At 45.9% G+C, this 23,444-nt stretch overlaps 1 protein-coding gene across 2 annotated transcripts in view; it reads left to right on the forward strand.

Annotated features, from left to right (window-relative positions):
• LMX1A (LIM homeobox transcription factor 1 alpha) overlaps positions 1-23,444 on the forward strand; it is a 151,952-nt gene that overhangs the window by 88,570 nt on the left and 39,938 nt on the right. For both annotated transcript variants that reach the window (XM_029229568.1, XM_029229570.1), the window contains exon 4: positions 14,705-14,937. In XM_029229568.1, coding sequence (XP_029085401.1) covers positions 14,705-14,937 — 233 coding nt within the window. The remainder of the gene's footprint in view (positions 1-14,704; positions 14,938-23,444) is intronic.

Raw genomic sequence — 23,444 nt, forward strand, 5'->3', positions numbered from 1 at the left:
ATAAGATCACCAAGGACAATGAGTCTAGACAGAGAAGGGGATGAAATATTTCTAGGTTAGGGAGATGAGGGAAACTAGAAAGAAGACCAAGAAGGAGTGACCAGTGAGATAGGAAGAAAACCAGAGAGTGAGTGGTTCTGAAAGCCAAGTGATCCCAATGTCAAGTGCTGCTGATGGGCTCAGTGAGATGAGGACTGAGAAATATGGAGGCCATGAGTGACTTTTACAGGAAGGTTTTGTTAGAAAGAGTAGAATAAGTGCCTGATTGGATTGGCCATAAGAGAGAGTAGAAGGAGAGGAACTGGAGATAGAAAACAGAAGTAGGGGCTTTCCTGGTGGCACAGTGGTTAAGAATCTGCCTGCCAATGCAGGGGACACGGGTTCGGGCCCTGGTCCGGGAAGATCCCACGTGCTGCAGAGCAGCTAAGCCCGTGTGCCACAACTACTGAGCCTGTGCTCTAGAGCCTGCATGCCACAACTACTGAAGCCTGCAAGCCTAGAGCCCCTGCTCCACAACAAGAGAAGCCACCGCAATGAGAAGCCCATGCACCACAACGAAGAATAGCCCCCCCTGCTGCAACTAGAGAAAACCCATGCGCAGCAACGAAGACCCAACGCAGCCAAAAATAAATAAATAAAATAAATAAATTTGTTTTTTAAAGAAAAGAAAACAGAAGTAATTTCTTTTTGAATTTTTTCTATGAAGTTTGTCAAGCAAATTAGGACATAGTTGGTAGAGGAAGTAGGATCAAGAGAAGGATAATTTTTTTCCAAACACTGGAGAAATTTAAAAAATATATTAAAATGTTTACAGAGAGGGAAAATATATGACATAGCTTTTGAGTAAGCCGGAAGTGGTGAAGTCTAGTGTCTAAGTGGAGAAGTTGCCCTAGATAGAGCTTGGATGGGATGAGGGAAGTCCTTCAAAATACTTGGCTTTATATAACTGTATCCTGACTACAGTGGGTTAATTAAAAAGGGATTTTATTTTTCTCACTGAAAGGGAGTCAAGAAGTAGGGAGTCCAAGGATGGTGCAACTGCTCATAAAAGTCTTCAAGGATCCAGGCTTCTCTTCTCTTGCTTTGCATCCTTAACAGACAGCTTTCATCCTTTTGGTACCATAATGGCTGTTTCATCTCCAGATGTTATATTTTAGTTCCGGACAGAAATAGGGAAAGGGTGAAGAGCAAAATGTACGCACCCGCTGAGGCTGTCTCATTTCATCAAGAGAACAATAGCTCTTCCAGAACTTCCTGCTCGTACCTCCACCCCCAGTAGAACCCCATGTACTGCTTCACGTGGCCACTCCTAGCTGCATGGGAGCCTGGGCAGGTGAGATTTTCAACTGGGAACACAGTCACTTAGATTTTGGTTACAGGAGGTAGAGTATGAACAATCATTGTGTCTTCCAGTTTTTTTAATTAATTTTTTAAAAATTGTGGTAAAATACACATGACATAAAATTTACCATCTCAACCATTTTTAAGTGTACAGTTCAGTGGCATTAAGTACATCACATTGCTGGGCAACCATTACTACCGTCTAACCACAGAATTCTTTTCATCTTTCAAAACTGAAACTTTTTACCCATTAAACCATAACTTCCCAATCCCCCCTTTCTCTACCCACTGACAACCACTATTTTACTTTCTGTCTTCATGAATTTGCCTACTGAGATTATCTGAGTGAAATCATATAATATTTGTCCTTTTGTGAGTGGCTTATTTCATTTAGCATAATATCCTTATTATGTTGTAGTATGTATCAGAATTTCCTTCCTTTTTAATGCTGAATAATATTCTAGTACATTCCGAAGTGTGTTTATCCATTCATCTGTTGATGGACACATGGGTTGCTTTCCCTTTTTGGCTATTATAAATAATGCTGGTATGAATATGAATATACAGACATCTGAGTCTCTGCTTTAAATTATTTTGGGTATATACCTAGAAGTAGAATTGTTGGATCATATGGTCATTGTATTTTTAACTTTTTGTGGAACTACCATACTGTTTTCTGTAGCAGCTGCACCATTTTGCAGTCCATAGTGCACAAGCGTTCCAATTTCTCCTCACCAAACTTGTTATTTTCCACGTTTGATAGTAGCCCCCCTAATGGGTGTGGTGTCTTCCAGTTTTTAATGGGTGAGGAGAGAGATGAAGGATAAAAAAGGGTAAAATGTTGAAGGGTAAAAAGAAAAAAAATAAAATAGAGAGATAAAAACTGTCTCCCTTCCATTGGGTCATACTTTGTTGAAACCTTTCTTCTGGAGCTCTCAAGACATATGGAGTCTAAGTCAAAAGGAAAGCAATGCAATGTTATGGGAGAGAGGCTGCATCAGAGGTTCAGGACACGTTTTTTTTTTCTTTACTCTGGGCTCCACCACTGCTGAATTTTGGTGCTGTTATACACCAAAAATGCCACACCCTGCTGTGATGCCAGTTTCCTGTGTGATGAAGATAATAGAATCAGATAATAAAATCTGACACACACCCCCCTTTACTTCAGAGCTGAGATGTTACATAAGATTGCACGTGCTTTGAGATCTTTGAACTAAAGGCATTCTGGAAATTCAGATTATCCGGAGATATTTTCCACCCCTCACATGGAAAGGGAAAGTCCTACATGGCGCTCCCTTTGGCTTTTATGCCGCAGTGGGAGATTTTTACTCAGATGGTCAGTCCGTGTTTGTCTTTCCTTGTCTCCCCTTCGCCCAAGAGTGGGTGATCCTTGAGGAGAAGTATTACAACTGAGGAGAAGGATAGTAGTGACTGGTAATGTTTTAAACCAGGGGTCGCCCCCAATCCCCAGACCACGGGTCAGTGCTGGTCCCCGGCCCGTTAGGAACCGGGCCACGCAACAGGAGGTGAGCGACGGGCAAGTGAGCGAAGCTTCACCTGCCGCTCGCCATTGCCCGCGTCGCTCACATCACCGCCTGAACCATATCCCCCCCCAACCCCGTCCGAGGAAAAATTGTCTTCCATGAAACTGGTCCCTGGTGCCAAAAAGGTTGGGGACTGCGGTTTTAAACATTATCGTGTGCTGGTCACTGCACCAGATGATTTAGAACATCATCACTGGTCTTCAGAATCCATCTAGTTCCTAATATAGTGCAGTTGATATCAGTTGGTTCTATGAGGAGCTTTGGATTGTGACAATATGGCTTTTTCTTTTTTTTTTTTTGGACATATAGCACAGCGGTAATAATGAAAAGTGATGGTGACAAAAAGCAAATGGGATTCATGGAGAGCTCGGTGTTACCCCTGCTGGGATCTCAGAATCTTTCCCATCAAAACATCATCAATAATGTCCTTGTCCTTCTTACTATTAATACACACACACACACACACACACACACACACACACACACACACACAGAGCCCAGGAAACATACATTCTTTGTAAGCGTATACATTATATTGGCCACGTGCCATCCAGTCAAGCCAAAAATTGTGGAACAATAGGAATCTGTGCCCAGAATATCAGCTAAAAATACCTCATTCCCTCTGCTCTGTTCTTTGCTGGGTATGTTTAAGAGTGTCCCAGGAGGCTAATGAGGATGAAGGGAAAGGAAAACTGACATTTTTCAAAGGAAACCAAACCTTTAATTCCCTAAAAAGGAAACATGTATTTTCTGTATGTCTGTTTTATGTTTCTTGCCATTTTTGCATGTCTGTGTGACAATATGGAAAGTCTGTAATATAAATCGTGCCACCTTGGCTTGGATTATTGGAATCCATGCTTTTACCGCAGTCTTTTGCTCCATGGCCTGACTGGTAGACAGCTTCCCAGGTTTCGGCAAAGAAGAGGGAGAGGGGAAAGCGAGAGCTTCTAAGCAGGAGAAGCTCACTGACGTACACTGTCTGCTCATTCAGCTGGTTAGGGCGCTACTTAAGAGCCTGGGGGACACGTTTCCATCCCTAGCCGGGCCATGTTATAACCTCTGTTATTTCTTGATCGTTAACCGAGCCTCAATAATCTGAACTTTCTCTGTGGTCAGGGGTAGTCACTGCTCCTTCTCTGGCCTTGGTTTCTTTCCATTTATAAAATGAGGGGGGAGGTGGACTGATCTTGGGGTGGGGGGTCTGACAGTTAGGGGCGCAAGGCAAGAATATGGGCATCTCTGTGTAGGTCCATACAGTGGTCAGCAGCCTCCATGAGAGGCAGTCATCTGAGAACTGAAGTGATACGGGCAAAGGGTCTGTTCCAAACATTTGTCAGATAATGTCAGCATTAACCAAATAGCAGCTGTTGGCTCTGGTTGGTCAAACATGGAGCTGCCAACTTCCTGAACATATGTTGGGTGTTGGGCAATGAAAGTGGGTGTTGGTCGACACTGGTTGGCTAATGTCAATATTGACTTGGGGTTAGGGTAGACCATAGCCATGGTTGCCTGAATGAAATGCACCCTGTTTCCTCTCGAGTATTTGTCCTTTCATATTTGTCCATTTGTCTCTTCTCTGATAACATATGAAAGACTTGTTGAAGTTTGATTTAATTTGTTATAGTAATGAAGAACAGAGCTTTGAGATGCTCATGAAGTTCTATTTTTGGCTCAGTTGGCTGTCTTGAAATACATGATCTTATACAAATACGTACATGGGCAGATATGTTAAATTGATTTCAGTAAAGGGAGTTAAGAGCTGCCACTTACTGAGAGCAGCTAGAAAGTATCAGATCCTTCTGATACATTATCTTATTTAAGCTCCAAAACATCTTGTGAGATAGTTATGATCTCATTTTATAGATAAAGAAACTGAGGCTCCAAAGGAGTCTATAGCTTGCTCAGGTTCTCAAAGGTGGAATCAAGACTTGAATCCAGGTTCTATCAGACTTCAAAAGCCAGGCTCTTCCCACTCTGCCTGGCTGGTTCTGGAACAGATGCTTTGTGAGAACAAGAAAAGTACTTCGTCCATCATTTCGAGGTAAAAGCTGCCCATTGCCAGCAACATTTGCCATCAGTGATGAGCTGTTTGTGTTATCCTGCACTTCTCGGTGAAGCCAGAGCCTCACGGAGCCTCTGGGACGTGCAGACATCACACTTAGCAGTTCTCATCCCATTGTATGGTCCTTCTTACAGCTCCCCAGGAGCCCCAGGGAGACAGAGACTCTGATTGGCTCTGCCGGCCACTTATTGTTTTCCATTTTCTCCCCACTGCAGAGTCTTGGGACTGTCTCCTATAGAAGATCCTGCCACTCCTATTGTCCCTGCAGACTTTCCCACCGCCCCAGGACCACGGGCTCCATTGCTTATTGTGGTGGTGTTGGCTCAGCCTCAAGGACAGAGACCTTGAGCCAGCTGACAAGGTTGCTTGTGTCACTACTTCTAAGGCCACAAGCCATGCTTTTGGTTCCCAGTACTTTTGAATACTCTTCTCTCTCACCATCTCTCCTTCTTTTTAGCCACATGGTCTCCCAGACTCCCAGCGGCAGATTTTCCCGACAGACAGTTTTGGCATATGGCCAATCGCTGTCTCGGTGCCTGGATGACCTCAGTTACCAAGTCAACATGGCAGTTAATGCATGCTGCTATGCTGCCCCCTGGTGGAGAGGGTGGAAACTGAGTGATAGGCAGATTATTGTGTTGTTAAAGAGCTGTACAAAAACCCCCTCCTACTTTCTAGACCAAAGTGTTCATATATCTGATTAAAAATAGTGTTGTCAGTGTCTGTGGAAAGGCTGCATGATCTGTAGTTGTCTGCTGTCCAAGGCTAAAAGTGGCTCTGATTTCTTATTTTGGTGGGAAAAAACAGTATCCAGTCAGTTGGCCTTAAGTTGGCATTAGGGTTTTTCGTGTATTTATTTTGTTTTCCATCCTTCCACTTAATTGTCTATGGTGCGGAGGCTTTGAGAGGCTCCCTTTGAGGTCTGCAGTACTCTGGGTCAAGGTTAATGAAGATCTCAGTCTTTCCAAACGTACTCTTGATGTAGGAACCTTCTACAGTATCATAATGGGGGGTCCCCTTATGTTTCTGCTCAGCCTTCATGAGTCTCAAAGCCCTTACCCTGGGATAGATCTGGGTTTGCATGAGGCTGCCATGTTCTTTAGTATTCCGTACGCGGGCCTCTCACCGTTGTGGCCTCTCCCGTTGCGGAGCACAGGCTCCGGACGCGCGGGCTCAGCGGCCATGGCTCACGGGCCCAGCCGCTCCGCGGCATGTGGGATCTTCCCAGACCAGGGCACGAACCCGCGTCCCCTGCATCGGCAGGCGGACTCTCAACCACTGCGCCACCAGGGAAGCCCAAGGGTTACCCTTTTACTGAGGATTTACCATATGCCAAGCACTATGCTAAGCAGTTCTAATGTGTCAGTTCAGTTAATTCTTATCGTGTCTCTCTGAGGTAAGTCCCTTTATTATTTCCATTTTATAGATGAGTAAACTAACGCCACCATAGCCTGATCAAGATCACATAGCTAATAAGTGGAGGAGCAGGGACTTGGACCTAAGTTTATTTGATTAATACCATGTTGCCTCCTTGTCCTGCTATTTCTACAGCTCAGTCTTTCTGGATGGGCTTTCTTGGGTCATTCTGGGTCCAACCCCCATGGCCTACATTTCTGCCTGTATTCTGAAAACAGTGACCCACCAAATCCCCCAGTGACTGGGATTCCAACAGGAAGTCTCTTGTTTCCGAATCTTTTTGCAGTCAGAGTAGACTCTTGGGCATGGTGGTGTTGGGTCTAAGCACCTACTGGACACTGTTTGTTCTTAACGTAAATCCACAGAGGAGAGAGCTCTTTTGGGGATCCCTTCAGATACTTTGGGGCCCAAGAGACGAGTAGCTTGAAGGAATCAACTTGGTTCCTAACTCCTGCCTTTCACCTGCACGTGGACAGCAGGGTCTCAGGACCTCCTACAAAGCCATGGGCCTACCCAGGAAACTTTGCGGGAGCTCAGGCCTCCGTCTTAGCTGCTTGATCTTTTCACTTATTTCTCCTGTGAAGAGAGTGGTAGAGAGGATGTATAGAGAAGAACCTATGGATCGGCCCTCCCAGAGTCTGTCTCTCTTGTGGAAGAGAGGCATTGTGAACCAAGCTGAGCTGAAATATGACAAGGCTCTCTTTGAGTTCACAAAATAGTCCTGTTCGCTCTTACCCCATAAATTTAGTGAGGTAATGAATATAAGAAGCACCACAGTTCTTGGCACCAAGTGACTATTCAGTGAAGACCAATTTCCTTTTTTCCTATCTTCTACAAACTTGTTTTTCTTTGTAGTAAAATAATTTGGGGGATGAAATATATTCTAACCATTAGGACCCCAATATTCTGAATGTGGAATGATTTTCTTGAGCTCACGTAACCAGCATCAAAGTCCAGGTGTCCACAAGGGGTCCTGGCACATGGTCGTCTTTCTGCTGTAACTCCTACAGTGCGCAGGGTGTGCTGTTGCTTCCCAGAGGTCTGGCCTCTGTCTTGATTGCCTTAGACATGTTCTCTAGGAGTTTCTCGAGTGTCAAGCCTTCATATCTGCTTTGGAAACATTCTTATCTCCTTAGCTACAGAGCAGGATCCCCAACCCTATAATAAAAGCATGAATCATAAAAATGGGAGTGAATTTAAAAAGTATGCAGCCTATGGGCTTCCCTGGTGGTGCAGTGGTTAAGAATCCACCTGCCAATGCAGGGGACACTGGTTCAAGCCCTGGTCCAGGAAGATCCCACATGCCGTGGCGCAACTAAGCCCATGTGCACAACTACTGAGCCTGCACTCTAGAGCCTGCAAGCCACAACTACTGAGCCCGTGCGCCACAACTACTGAAGCCCACGCACCCTAGAGCCCATGGTCCGCAACAAGAGAAGCCACCGCAATGAGAAGCCTGCGCACTGCAACAAAGAGTAGCCCCTGCTCGCCACCACTAGAGAAAGCCCACGTACAGCAACGAAGACCCAACTCAGCCAAAAATAAATAAATAAATTAGTTTTTTTTTTAAAAAAGAGGGCTTCCCTGGTGGCGCAGTGGTTGAGAGTCCGCCTGCCAATGCAGGGGATACGGGTTCGTGCCCCGGTCCGGGAAGATCCCACATGCCGCGGAGCGGCTGGGCCCGTGAGCCATGGCCGCTGAGCCTGCGTGTCCGGAGCCTGTGCTCCTCAACGGGAGAGGCCGCAACAGTGAGAGGCCCGCGTACCGCAAAAAAAAAAAAAAAAATTAAAAAAAATAAAAAGAAATTATCCCGCCTAATGGGTTTCAGACACGCCTTAGGAGCAAATTGATTTCTTCTTGTATATTTGTATAAAATATATCTATATATACATATATCTATATACATATGTAATATAAATCCTTTTTGGAAGTACGTATATATTTGTACCATACAGATAGGAAGAAAGAGACTATGTGAATGAGTTGTTGGTTTTAGCTGGTGTGTGTGTATGTATGTTTTGTGTGTTTGTGTGTCCATTCATACATAACCTCATTTGGCCTTACCTGTTCCATATATGTATATATATGCATATATATAGGTGTATCTGTGAATGATATGGTTCTGGAAAATACCTTGTTTGGAGAATTACCATAGCAAGGCCCTGTCATGCTGAAACACCATCTGAAGATCTGGATTTAGGTGCGGCAGAGTGGGCTTCTCTGGTTGAAAGGAGGTACGCGGAATAAAGATTCTCCCCTTCCACAGCCTCTAAATTCTTGACGTAACACGCTGATCTAGGGCAGTACTTTTCCATTAAAGATAAGAAAACTGGGGCTTCACTGGTGGCGCCGTGGTTGAGAATCTGCCTGCCAATGCAGGGGACACGGGTTCGAGCCCTGGTCTGGGAAGATCCCACATGCCGTGGAGCAGCTGGGCCTGTGAGCCACAACTACTGAGCCTGCGCGTCTGGAGCCTGTGCTCTGCAACAAGAGAGGCCACGATAGTGAGAGGCCCGCACACCACGATGAAGAGTGGCTCCCGCTCGCCGCAACTAGAGAAAGCCCTCGCACAGAAACGAAGACCCAACACAGCCAAAAATAAATACATAAATAAATAAATAAAAAGCTGTCTGCCCCTTCTCAAAAAAAAAAAAAAAAAAAAGATAAGAAAACTAGGCCCAGGGAAAGATGGTGGCTTTTCTGAGGCCTCTTGGTAAAAGAAGAACCCATGAGCCCAGGTCTTCCTACATCAAGTCCTGTGCTCTTTCCCTGAATCAGGTCACCTTTTCTTTTCTTCTTTGCTACCCTCCGTGGCACCTAATACAAGAAACACTGTTTCCCTTGCATTCTCTTGGCACATTGTGGTGGGAGGTTGTGCCTTGTCTAAGGCGTGTGCTCTGTGTGGCAGCCCTGCCAGCTGTGCATCCCCGGGTTCATCTCCTGGGTCAGTGCCACACTCTTTGGAGAGGAAGTCATGCCACTGTCAAAGCTGGGAGAAGTCAGCAGGACTCCGGCTGCTGAGGAAGAAGTGTTCTCTCAGTGTAGGGCTCAGGAAACTTTTGAGCACAGAGAGCCACCTTCGGGGTAAAAAAAAAAAAACAATCCACAAAGGTCAAAAGACGGAGGCCGGGCAAATAAAAAGAACTAAAAATTGTGCTCTTCCTTATAGGTCACAAAGTCCTTATACCTGTTTTCATTTAGTCCTCAGTAATCCAGGAGTGTCAGCGTCATCATTGCCTCTTCCATCTGAGCAGACTGAGACTGCCAAAGATTAAGTGATGAGCTCCGAGTCACACTGACTGCTTGGAAGTGGCAGAGCCTGCCGATGCCGGCTCTCTCACCAAAACTACAATTTGTGCATCTTAGAGCTTGTGGCTGTACTGGGAGAGACGTAGGCAAGGCACAGAATGGAATTTCAGCCAGCCTCTGTTTCTCTGCCTGGTAGAGGGAGTGGGGAAGGGCCGGAGGGAAGAAGAGAATAAATAGGTGTAGAGGGAGGGAGGGAAGGAAGAGAAAGAAGATTCGGTGACCTCTAGCCCAAGCCAAGGGGATGGGGCTCTGCTTTGGGCCATTCTGGCTAATCCTCTGCTACGTACCCCAAACACACCCTCCTATGGTCATTGGCTGAAAGCCTGCTGCCTGCTGGAGAATGTGAGCTCCCTGAGGACAGGGCAGCCTTGTTTAGCACTCCATCCCTACGCCTGCCGCACGGAGACTGCTCGGCAGAGGAAGGAGAGCAGTATTAGGGAGCTTGGGCTCTGGACGCTTCTCCCCCAGCTGGATCCTGTTATCCCCATTTTACAGGTGAGGGGATCAGATGCAACAAAGAGATAAAGAATCATTTGGAGAGATTTCAGGGGTGTGTGAATTTCTAACAGTGGGCAAAGTTGAGAGTTGTTGTGTATGCCCAGAAGAGCTGGGCATTTCTGGAAACCGTGCTTAGCTTTCTAGGGCACAGGCAGGCTGCCAGGCTCTGAACCCAGAGAGAGGTCTCATTAGCATTCAGAGGCCAAAGTCACCGTGGGGGCTGCCATCCAGGGCATTGGGAAGAGACAGGCCGTGTTTTAATTACAATCTGGACTTTTGAACAAATCCTTTTCTCTGCTTGTCTGAGCCTTAGAGAAAACAACTTGTGGGAAGTGTGTAGTCGGCAGCTGGGTCCACAGTGGTACCCATACAGCTGTGTACACATCTGGCACACAGGTGGTGGGCTGCGTGTGCCTTTTCTCCTTGGGTTGCCCTGGGGTTAGTGAGGGTAACAAGAGCCAGAGCAGTAAGGTGAGGTCAACCTGGTCTTTACCCAGAACGGGGCAGCCAATGCAGAGAATGGAGAGAAATGGGACTGCCCCCCTCTTCTGGGTCTGTATCCCACCCCTCGCCCAATCATGACCATTTCACGATCTGAGCCCAGACAATCCTGCCACTTCCTCTGGCCGTTCCTGAGTCAACATGGTGGGATTTCTTTGTTGAGCTCACCCCAACCCTCCCTTCTCCAACTTGGGGGAAATTTTTGGAGTGGGGGATGAAATTAAGAAGGGAGGAGGAGATTAACAGGGTAGAAGTTAGACAAGCACAGATGCCACCACCTGCGGCTGTGGATTCTCAAGAGCTTGTTGACTCCTGGGAGCGTTTGCCTTGAGTCTGTTTAACAGTTCATTCCTGGGGAAGGGGAGGAGAAGGAAGGAGGGCTTGGGGACAAAGGGCCTTTGACCGGCTCCTGTTAAAGTACTGATTCGTTTGCTCAGGTTGGCAAACAGTGTCTAGGGACTCCGGGCCAGGGATGAACCGGGTGGGTTTTCTGTCCGATGCATGGGGGGAGAGGAGTAAAGGCAGTTGTTCAAGGGCCCGGGGCACCCTGAGGTTCAGACATGGAGAGCAAAACCACCCTGGGCAGCTGGGGGAAGGGAGGGGGCAGGGGCAGGGCTGCTGGTACCTACCTTGTTAGTGGTGAAAGAGCCGCACCAGCCCTTGAACTGTCTCCCAACCTCACCCCCCTTTCTGAAGCTGAGAGGCAGAGGGAAGGTATATCAGGATGGGTGTTTCTAATGTGCTTCTGATGGCCAAGGGCAGGGAGGATTGGTGTTGCGGCCCGAGGCCCGGGTTAAGAGTAAGACCACACATGCACTTCTCATCCCGAGCTGTGCTGGAGTCACCTGCAAGCTGGCCTCTGTCCAGGGAGGCTGTTCCCTAGTAGATTCATGGGAGGCGGCTTCAATCCCTTCTCCAAGCCTTGGCTTCCTTCACTCAAAGAGTTCGAATGGCCTCCCTCTTTCTTGTACCAGTTCCCTCCTTGGGAATTCCTCCTTACCTGCTTTTCCACTCTACCCTCAAAACTCTTTCCTTCATCCAGGAAGCTCCCAAGATAAACACACTGTGCACGTGTATAGACTTAGGTATCAACTAGTACAGCTTTAGAGCTGAGAAGTGATTAAATATTATAAACAGACTATGGCTTTAGGCCACTCTGTTTTGTATTCATGAAACATTGCTTTGTATCATTCTTATATTCTGTTTCCCAAAGGTCAGTCCCTCTGGGTAGACATTATTTATCTGTTTGTTTCTTTGTTTGCTGTTTCTCTCACTATCATATGAGCTCCATGGAGTACGGCGACTTTGTTTTCTATCATCTGTTCCCACGATAGTGCCTGACACATAACAGACACTCCACGTAGGCTGTTTTATGAACATGAATGTTGCTGGGTGGGGCTTTCTTTCCCCACCTCCCTGTTAAGACACAGTGTCTTGTGTAGTGCACAGTGGATGCTTCTGAATCAATGAGAGAATGAATGAAGACTAAATGAGTGAGTGAATGTATGAATGAGCTTTTGAGATGGGATTAGCCACACTTAGGCCATCATGGCGGATGGCCTGTCTATAGAAAAATGCTCTTCAGTTATTTATGTTTCCTTGTCTCCTGCCGAGGTAGGGCTCATGAGCAGAGCAGGGTGTCTTCAGCCCCCTGATATCCTCTGAGTCAGCTTGTGTCTGCCTTTGTGATGAGAGGAGGGGTGTTTGGAGCTCTAGGAATTCACTCTGCCCATTTTGTCTCCGCTTGGCACCATCCTCTCCCTTATACCATCTGACCTTCCCATGTCTAGTGACCCCTCTGGTATGTGGAGACAAACAGAGAGTGTTTTTGAGAGAGATTCCCCCCCCCCCCGCTATTGTGCTACTACTTTAAAAAAGAAAATAACTCTTTATTTTGGAAATAGAAAAATGAATGCTATAATGAATGAATCCCAGAGATATTTTTAGGGTCTGTTATCTCTGTGCTTATACCCAAGGCTTTGACAAAGGCAATTATGTTATCATGAGGCAATTTAAAAAAGAGAAAGAGAAACGGAGAAATCTACTTTAGATTTTAATCTTTCATAGACTGCCCTGAGCTCTTACTGATCTGGGGTGACCGGGAAGAGATGGGCCACCTTTACTGGGAACCTACTGTGTGTCAGCTCTGAGGCCAGGCTCTTTGCACATCTTATTTCAGAAGAGGGTGAGCAGGTGAAATCAACAGGTCAAATCAAATCAACTTTTATTGAGTACCCCCCATGTGCAAGAGGTTGTAGGGCATATAAATATTCCATAGGCCCAGTTCTTGGAATACAGGCTGTTGGCAAGATAAGTTATAAACATGGGAAAATTAAATAATAAGGCAAGATTAAGATATTTTAAGTCAGCATTAGGAAGCAATGCTCTCGGGACTTTTGGAGCTGGAAGAGATTGTCTGGCCTCACATCTTTAACAACAGCAAGGTTTTGCAGACAGCTGTCTGCAGAGCGGGCGGCAGAGCCCAGGCTTCCAGATCGGCTATTCTTGTGTCTTGAAGCATCTCCAGATAACTGCCCAGTGACCAGCACAGACAGGTCATGGTGAAAGTGTTCAGAGGAGGTGCGGTCACTCCGGAGGGGTGTAGGGGAGGTCCGGGCAGGATTCAGGGAGAAGGTGGGAGCAGTTGTGTCCTGAAGGGTGTGTTGTATTCAGGTAGATTAAACAGAGAAGAAAGGGCTTTGCAGGAGGGCGGCAAGGCATAACGAGGCCCAGAGGTAGGAAATCAGGAACGTTGTGCGCAGGTGTGGTGACATATCACCATCCTCCAGCTCTGGCCGCCAGGAGCCTGGGAGCCGACCCCACGCTTCCCAGTCTCCAAGCCCTGGATCTGTCCCCTCCTGTCTGGCTTCCCTGCTGCTGCCTTAGTGCCGCCCCTTGTCACCACTCAGCTGCTCTCCCTCACTCATCTCTCCAACCCCAATTCCCCTCCACCTTTCACATTGCAAAGAGCTCCTTTTCTAAAACAGGCTCTTAGCACGTTAAAATTGTTCAAAGGCTTCTGGTTGCTTGTCAGATGCTGTCCAGCCCCAGTGTGCAATCCGGTCATGACTTGCCTCACCTGTCACCCTTCTCCAGGCCCCCAGCCTCCAACCTGGTGGAGGACACAGCATGCTCCCACCACAGCATGTACTTGCAGGACGTCAGGCCTTTGCCCAGGCTGTTCCTTCTGTGGGGAATCCACTCCCCAACCCCTTCAGGCCTACTGCCTGCCCACCTTCCTGTCTTCCGTTTGACCAAGATTTATTGAATGGGTAATAAAATGCAAATCCCCCTGCTGACTCCCTGACAGTTGTCCTCTCTTCTGTGTTCCCGGGACCCTCCAGTTATTTGCACATGTTTGTCTCTCCCATTAGCCTGAGCTCATTTCTGGAAGGGATTTTCTTTTATTCAGCTTAATATCACTAGTACCTACTGCAACCGCCTGGCATAGATAGACACCCTCTTCGTGGTTGGTTGAAAGTAAGTGAAATGAGATGAGAGTTAAGTCCCGAGAGCTGGGCTGAATGCACTGAATGTCAGGCTGGGAAGTTGGGATGCAGTTTATCTCTCAACTAGATTACGCCTCAGAATGCCCTGGGGAGCTTGTTAAAAATTCACATTCTGGGGCCCATCCTTTTGCATGCTGATTGGAGTGGGCCTGGACCTTTTTGTTATTGTTATTTTGTGTACATAATCACCCCCCTGGGGATTCTGGGCAGGCTGCCTGGCACCGGTCTGTAGGGCATCCTTTGGGAACACTGTGCCATGGACCACACCAAATACACGCTGGGCTTCAGCTCACCCTTCTTCCAGCACCTCTCAGACTGCTTTTCTTAAGCCTTTGAGAGAGTAACTTAACTGAATTCTTTGGTGCAACCTCCTCAGGGCATAAATCATCTGTATTTAAAACCTATTCCATTCCAAGCCTCTTTGTCCCAGCTCTTGAAGTTCCTTTCGCTGTTGACTTGAGAGGAGACCTGGGACCCAGCCACCTTTCTCACCGACCTTGCTTTGCTTTCTCCCATGCTGCCAGGCTGTTTGCTGTCAAATGCGGGGGCTGCTTTGAGGCCATCGCGCCCAACGAGTTTGTGATGCGGGCCCAGAAGAGCGTGTACCACCTGAGCTGCTTCTGCTGTTGTGTCTGCGAGCGGCAGCTCCAGAAGGGCGATGAGTTTGTCCTGAAGGAGGGGCAGCTGCTCTGCAAAGGGGACTATGAGAAGGAGAGGGAGCTGCTCAGCCTGGTGAGCCCGGCAGCCTCAGACTCAGGTGAGTGCCGTGCGGTGGGCAGGGGGTGTGTGGGAGAGTGGGGTGCAGTGGCAGTCTGCATTGCTTTCTCTTTTAGAGGGCCAGCCGCCAGGGCACCCTGGTCCCATGGCAGAGCAGTGCTGTGCATTCCAGGAAGTTTCTTTGTGAGCTTGGAGTAAGCTCTTATCAGTCAGCTATTGCCATGATGATGCTGCATAACAAATTACCCCCGAATTCTATGGTGTACGACCAGAAATACTTATTCACGTATCCACAAGTCTCTGGGTTAATGGAAGTGACTCTGCTTCACACTGAAGGTCTTTAAGTCACCTGGGATCTGCTGATCTCAGCCGAGCTTAGCTCTAGGCTGTAGACCAGGTTCAAGTGTGCTCCGTGTGGTTCATGCTGGGGTCCAGGCTTGAGAAACAGCAGCTATGCTGGGGCATAATTTCCTGGCAGTGGCAAAAGTGCAGGAAGGCATGCTCAACCATGCAAGCACATTTCAAACCTCTGCTCATATCATGGCTGCTAATATTTCACTGGCCAAATCAAATCAGAAGATGAAACCCAAAGTCCAGGGAGGGGAAATACACTGCATGTACTGCGAGGCCCTGACAGGGTAAAGATTCATAAAACTATTAAAGAGAATGATGGATTGGAACCAATAATTCCATCTGCCACAGTCACTGAACTACTCTCGCCTTTGTTTCCTCATCTGTCAAGTGAGAAAGCTGGAATCTCTAAGGCTTGGTGGGTCACATAAAGAAAGCATCTAGAATATACTTGTTCCACTCACCCAAGACCCACCCACCCTCCCTGGAGAGGGAAAAGAGAGGAGATGGCAGAGGTTCAGAGTCCTTTTAGAGCAGGTATTACAAGGCCAGAGAAATTAAAACTGCCCAGGTGAAGCATGGAATGCCTTCCCAGGGTGTCTGTCCCACAGGGCAGCGTGTGTCTTAGCCTGGCCTCCCTTTGCCTGGAAGAATCTGGAGATCCAATTAGGTGATATCCATGTAAACTTACTAGTTTTTGCCACTGCCAATTACAGTCTAGTTCCAAACACCTTACCATGGCTTATAAGGCCTCTGGAATCTCACTCTGCCCAGCTCTTCGACCTCGTGGGAGCCCCTGACCCCTCCCCTCTACACTCAGCAGACATCAGTGTCTCCACTCACTTCCACATCTTAAAAGTTTCTTCCCTCTCTGCCTCTTTCCCTCACTCTTTTGTCTTGCTTGCATATCTTTTAAGCTTCTTTCTAAGGCCTGCTTCATCGAGGAAGACTCCTATTCCCATGTGCTGGGTGAGTTTACCCTTAACCTCTCCTGCCGTGAGATGGATCCTACTTGATTGGAGTTGCTTGCCTAGCTGTTTGTTGTCCTTGCCAGAGTGCTAAGCCCCATGAGGGACCGTGTGTGTCTTTTTTACCGCTGTATCCACGGGGCTTAGCACAGGCCTGGAACGCTGAGGGTGCTTGACAAAATCTGTGTTAAAGGATGAATAAACACATGCAACAGAAGTCCTAGGGCGTGATGCTTGAGTCCGAGAGCTTTGGAGGTAGTCAGGTGGGCATTCTGACTGCACCACTTAGACCTGTGTGACTTTGGGCACGTTTTGGAACCTCTCTCAGCCTCAGCCTCCATGGCTGTAAAATGGTGAACACTGTGCCCACCTAATCATTTTATTTGGGGCAATAAAAGATAAACGTATGTAAGTGCTGGTGCTTATTTACCAAGTGCCTGCTGGTGTTGGCATCTTCATCGCAGTTGTGTTTTGCTTCCTTTGCCTCCCAGCTGATTCTTCTTGCCTGACTCCGCTTGCAGCCACAAGTAAGCTGACACCAGGGCAATCCCAACTTCTACTGGATTCATTAGACTTAAATTTTCCTGGATGTTTTAATCTGAGGGAAATTTCTCCTTGTCGGTAACCCTGCCACTGAAATATTCAACGTCTCACTCTTGGGTAACTGGGCCCATCCTAAACTGAGCTTCATGGCCTCCACTTAGTAGGGCATCTCATCCTACTTTTCCTTTAGGTGTCATGCTGTACCCACTCACTAGGTCTCTTCTGCAGAATATTGAGCAATCTTCAAATTCCCGAGGGGCTTAGGTGCTGTGGTGATCAGAATACCAGCGTGACCTCAGAAAGACATGCAGACCCAGAAGGACATACCATTCTTTCTCACATGGAAATAAATGCTGTGGTCTAGCTTTTCTTGCTAGAAATTGTGTGGGTCTTGACCAGTGTTTTCCAGTTACAGATTTTAATTGGCTACAAACAGTATGAGTCACTAGTGTATTGCCCTCTCCCCACGTGCAAAGACAAAAAGAAGCTGGATCTAAGGAGCGTTAAAAGTATAATGTTCAAAGACTTGTTGTTGCCAAGGGGGCGGGGACTGGAGAAGGGAGAGATTGGGAGTTTGGGACTAGCAGATACAAACTATTATATATATTGGGCTTCCCTGGTGGCGCAGTGGTTGAGAGTCCGCCTGCCGATGCAGGGGACACAGGTTCGTGCCCATGTCCGGGAAGATCCCACATGCTGCGGAGCGGCTGGGCCCGTGAGCCATGGCCGCTGAGCCTGCGCGTCCGGAGCCTGTGCTCTGCAACGGGAGAGGCCACAACAGTGAGAGGCCCGCATACTGCAAAAAAAACAAAAAACAAAACGGAAAAACCCCCAGAAACTATTATGTATAGAATGGATAAACAACAAGGTCCTACTGTATAGCACAGGGAACTGTATTCAATATCCTGTGATAAACTATAATGGAGAAGAATTTTTCAAAGAATGTATGTATATGTATAACTGAATCACTTTGCTGTACAGCAGAAATTAACACAACATTGTAAATCTACTATACTTCAATTTTAAAAGAAGTATAATGTTCAGAGTAAGCAAACTGCAGTGGGTCCACTTTTCCAACCACATTTTCGGCAGTACGTTTTGTAGTCCCAGGCATTTCTTTCTGAGGCTGATATTCACAAACTGGAGCTTTCCAGTTCACTTATTCATGTATTCATTCGTTCAGTACACGTATCTTGAGTGCTTGCTTTATGCCAGGCATGGTGTCAGGCTATGAATGACAAGAATGGCATGGGGGTGGGGAGGTCTCCAACCCACGTCAGATGAAGGACCTGGAGATATTTAGGCTAGAAAAGTAAAGACTAAATAAGGACATAATTATTGCCTTCAAATGGTTGGACCAGACCTGTTTTTTTTTCTAGCTTCAGAGAGAAGAATTAGAATTCATTCAATTCTTTAACAAAATCATTGAGTATTTATACTATAGATGAAAAGGCAAAGGGAAGTAATTTTGACTCAACGTAGGGGATGTTACGATGTCATTCTAATTATAAGGTCTAACACAGTGTAACTACTCAGGAGATACCCAATTGTAAGTAATATTGGCGAGGTGGGAGGGGAGGATGGTGCCAGAAGACCTCTGTTGCCCGCTTCAGCTCTAAAAATCTATCATTGTTTTTGCAGCTTTAAATGAAATGACAAAGTCTCAATCAGAATCAAATATGTTGTCTGTATCACTCATTTTGTCAATTACGTAAATGTTGCAACATGAAATGTTTTGTGCGCCAGCGTCACTAATGAGAGGAACAGCTTCTAGAGAATAGGGTTGTAGCTTTTAATTCCTTTGTTCCTTTAACAAAGCTTAGCATGATGCCAAGAGAAGAGTAAGTGATAAATAAGTACCTAGTGAGTTGAGTTAAATCTTCAAGAAAAGAAGTCCACCTCATATTTACAGAAAGCAAACAATTTTAGGATCTGTCCCAATACAGATACAATTTTTCCTCTCATTTCTGTCCTGAGTGTTTTACATATTGTAGGTGCTTGATTAAATATTTGTTGAGTGAGTGATTGAATGACTTGTCATCTTTAACGTTTTTATCAGTGGCTTGGATGAAGACACCGAAAGCCCGAAAGCAGGGTTATTCGATTTGCAGATGACACAAGCCTGGCAGGGAGTGCTGGTGTGGCAGCTGATACTCGCGATGTTCCATGAGATTTTGACAAGCTAACAGAACAGTACAAAGTCAGCAAGATGAGCTGTAACCATTGGGTTCCAAAATGCAACAGTAATTCTATGCAGTGGGGCCTCTTTTCATGGAATTTCACGTGGGGTTTTAGTTGATCATAAAGTCAGTAGGAACCAAAAGGCCATGTACTGCATTACTAGAACTATGATGTCCCTAACATGTAATTACAGTTCCATTTTTTTTTTTTTTTTTTGCATTGGTCAGAGTACGTTTAGGATTTTTGGTCTAGGTTTAAACGATGCATTTTAGGAGGTCACAAACAAATTAGAGAAAGTCTTGAGGAGAGCGATTGGCTCGTTAAATGATACATATCTAAAGAAACTCAGTATATTTAGTTTTGTAAAAATAAGACTAAGGAGATATGAGTCACACCCAAGGGTGTAGACCCATGTACTGGGAGTGAAATGACAGATTTTGGTTCAATATAGGATAGAACTGTGTCCAAAAAGGGTGCAGACTAGACTCCCTTTATGGGGAATAAACCTGCTTGTCTTTTAACATTTTAATTACAGTGGGTGGGTGACTGGGTTAGTGACCTCTAGGGCTGCTTAAATCTAGGATTTTAGAATATATGCTGCTGACTGTTCCAACTTACACAAAAGCATGTGACACGTTTAGAGCTATATGGGACACCAAACTCAGGAGATACTCGGGTGCTGGATGTTCTTTTCTTGTGTGGCCAGAAAATCCTCCTTTGTCCTGGTCCCTGCTTTGCCAGTGGCCTTGAAGGACCCTCCCAAGCAGTGGAATTGTATTTGTAGCCAGAGTCAGACCGTTTTCTTTGGGTTTATTGGGCAACTTGGATGCCGAGGGCCTCCAGTATAGACCTGGCAACATTCATGCCTGTGCTTTCTTGATCAGAGAATCCTGGGCTCTGACAATAATTGGTAGGCACATTAGAGGTTATCTGGTTCAGACTCCCACCAGGAGCTCATCCAGCCTCTGTTTGAACCTGTCTGACCATGGGGAGCTCTTGACCTCACATTCTGAGTGTGGATTGTCAGAACTGTTAAATTGAGCCCCAATATCTATTTCCATGTGTAACCTCAGCCTTGGCCTTGGTTCAGCTTTCAGAAACTCACAAAATACATCAGTCCCCCTGACATGTGGTAGCCCTTCGGGTTAGAGACAGAATCCCTTATGCTCCCTAAGTCTTTTCCTTTCTAGTTCTTCCTCTTTCCTCCAGCTATTCCTTCGAAGAGACTCTTTGCTCTATCTACAAAAATACTATATTCTCTTTAGAATGTACCACCCAGAAGGGGATAAAATCTTCCATATGTGGTCTGAACTAGCACCATGTTATTATTACTACTTGTCATGGACATCGTATTCTATTGATGTCATTAGCTTTTTTGACCTAGGGAAGGGGGTGGAGACTTGGGGGCTGACTATAGGACATCAGGGCTTCTGACCCGTCCATGTTGCATTTCTTAATTACCTAGCCCTCTTATTTTCACATTTTCTTTTAACATCAGAGTTTGTCTAAGAATGTCTTGTGTAGTGATTTTTAAAAACTTTTAAAATTTTGAAATAAAATTTTAGACTTATAGAGCAGGTGCAAAGTGGGACAGACTTTCCCATATACCCTTCACTCAGCTCCTCCTAATGTCAGCATTTTACATTTAAATATACATTTTTTTTTTTTTGAAGAAGATGTTGGGGGTAGGAGTTTAGTAATTTATTTATTATTTTTTGCTGTGTTGGGTCTTTATTTCCTTGCGAGGGCTTTCTCTAGTTGTGGCAAGTGGGGGCCACTCTTCATCACGGTGCGTGGGCCTCTCACTATCGCGGCCTCTCTTGTTGCGGAGCACAGCCTCCAGACGCGCGGGCTCAGTAGTTATGGCTCACGGGTCTAGCTGCTCCGCAGCATGTGGGATCCTCCCAGACTAAGGCTCGAACCCGTGTCCCCTGCATTAGCAGGCAGATTCCCAACCACCGTGCCACCAGGGAAGCCCCTAAATATACATTTTGATAAATGTACCATGTAAACCAAGAATTAACATTGGTACAGCTCTATTAACCAAACTATAGACTTTATTCAGTTTCAGGAGATTTTCTACTAATATCTTTATCCATTCCAGGATCCAATCTAGGATACCATGTTGCATTTAGTTTTATGTTATATTTATGTTAAATTGCCTTTTTTCTTCATTTTTGGGATCACTAGAAATGCCTAGTCAGAATTTCATTTTTGCCTCTCCCCCAGCAGTATCTGTTATGTTTTATTTCCTTTTAGCATCTCTCACCATAGGATCCATCTGTTTTTTGCTTATTTGTTTTGGGGTTCGTTTGTTTATCGTTTTAAGATTCTCTTAACTGAAGAAGGGAATGCATTTTAGATCGTGTCCAGGGTTTATTCCTTGGCTATGATTTTCTCCCAGGGTTACATCCTCTTGGTACCAGCTCTTCCTTGGTCAGACCAAAGTCCAAGAATAGCTGGCCTTGCATTTCTTCCTTTATCTTCTTAGAGTTAAAACTGTCAGCAGCCTAAGGCAGGATTCTTTCTGATGCTCTGCTTTTGTAGAGGGATTTTCCCAGAAGGAGCCTGGGTCATGAAGTCCCATCGTGAGTAGCCTTTCTGCAAAGGAGGTATTACGTTTTGGATGACTACAGCAATTTAGTGGCCTCTGTTTATCGGGTTGTCTGGACAGCACTGAAAGGCTTATGCTGCCTCTCTCCTAATGGTCTGCACTCCCCTGGCCCTCGCACAGTGTCTGGCATGCAGTAGGCACTCAGTAAATGTTTGCTGATTGTGTGAATACCTGTTCACGTTAGCCTCTGTGGTCCTCAGCAGAGAAACACCAACCAGAAGTATGACTTTCTTCTTACCGGAGCAGGAATGAAGATTATTCACACATCCCAGAGTTTACGAATCCTTCTTCCTTCTTAATTTTTCTTAGGATGTGGGATATTGCTGCTTTGAACGATCCAGATGACTCTCTTGTTCTCCTTGTGTAATACATCTCTCTCTCCTCCTCTTTTCATTACCACTGATATTTAGATACTGGTTTTCATTTCCTTCTACAACCTTGGAACTGATTTTTTTGTATTCATTACAGAAATATTTCAGCCTGTCTTGGAACTCTTGTTCTTCAATAAATTAGAATAGAGAGGCAGCAGTTACCTCATGAGCTCTGGAAAATAGTTGACTGTCCTGCGGGATTATCTTGTCAGCTCATAGTCATGAATTTTAAAATGCAAGGAGAAGTCAGCAGGAGGTATGAGGAAGTCTCATTCTCCACCTGGTAGTACAAAGGGCTTGGGATCTAAAGTTAGACAGATCTGAATTTGAGTCTTGCCTGCACTCAGGAGCAGCGTGATCTTGGGAAAAGTTACAGGCACACCTTGGAGATATTGTGGGTTTGGTTCCAGACCACCTTAACAAAGAGACTATCTCTATAAAGCAACTCACAAGGATTTTTTAGTCTCTCTTTTTTTTTTCTTTTTGCGGTACTCGGGCCTCTCACTGCTGTGGCCTCTCCCGTTGCGGAGCACAGGCTCCGGACGCGCAGGCCCAGCGGCCATGGCTCACGGGCCCAGCCGCTCCGCGGCATGCGGGATCCTCCCGGACCGGGGCACGAACCCGTGTCCCCTGCATCGTCAGGCGGACTCTCAACCACTGCGCCACCAGGGAAGCCATTTTTAGTCTCTTAATGGGTATAAAAGTTATGTTCACACTACACTCTAGTCTGTTAAGTGTGTAATGGCATTATATCTAAAAACACAATATACATACCTTAATTAAAAAATACTTTACTGCTTTAAAAAAATGCCAAAAGTTACAATAGTAACATCAAAGATCACTGATCCCAGATCATCATAACAAATATAATAATGATGCAAAAATTTGAAATATTGCGAGAAGTACCAAAACGTGACAGAGACATGAAGGGAGCAAATGCTATGGCCAATACAGCGCCGACAGACTTGCTCAGTGCAGGGTTGCCACAAACCTTCCATCTGTAAAAGCAGCACCTGCAAAGCGCAGTAAAGTGGTACACAATGGAATGAGGTCTGCCTGTACTTCTCACCTCCAGGACTCTCTTTCTTAATCAATAAAAAGTGGATCATAACACTTCTTTTGTGGATTGCTGTAAGAATGTAGAGAGGTAATGCGTATCAAGGGCCTGAAATTTGTTGGATGCCCAGTAAATGGCAGGTGTCATTATTATCTCCTGGTGCAGAGGCTAGCATACTTCTGGATAGCTCATGGCTCATAAGCTTATTTCTCCAAAGATCTATCATTTCACAAACATCTCATCTTCTGTCTTTGCGCTTCTATTTTAGATGCTTCTGGATAGCTGACCCGAGGGCATCTCAGGGTAGTACAGAGGGCCTCTCATTTGGGGTGGCTAGGATGATGGACTGGAGAGGGATCGATTCACTCCATGGGCCTGCGTGTCTCAAAGGTACTCTCCAGGCTTTGAACATTAGAGCTAGCATTGCACCCTGGAAAGTCAGTGCAGAAGACCAGGAGGTCT

This window comes from Monodon monoceros, unplaced genomic scaffold (assembly GCF_005190385.1).
Source record: "Monodon monoceros isolate NGI ecotype Baffin Bay Population unplaced genomic scaffold, NGI_Narwhal_1 Super_Scaffold_18, whole genome shotgun sequence".
Classification (NCBI taxonomy): Eukaryota; Metazoa; Chordata; class Mammalia; order Artiodactyla; family Monodontidae; genus Monodon; species Monodon monoceros.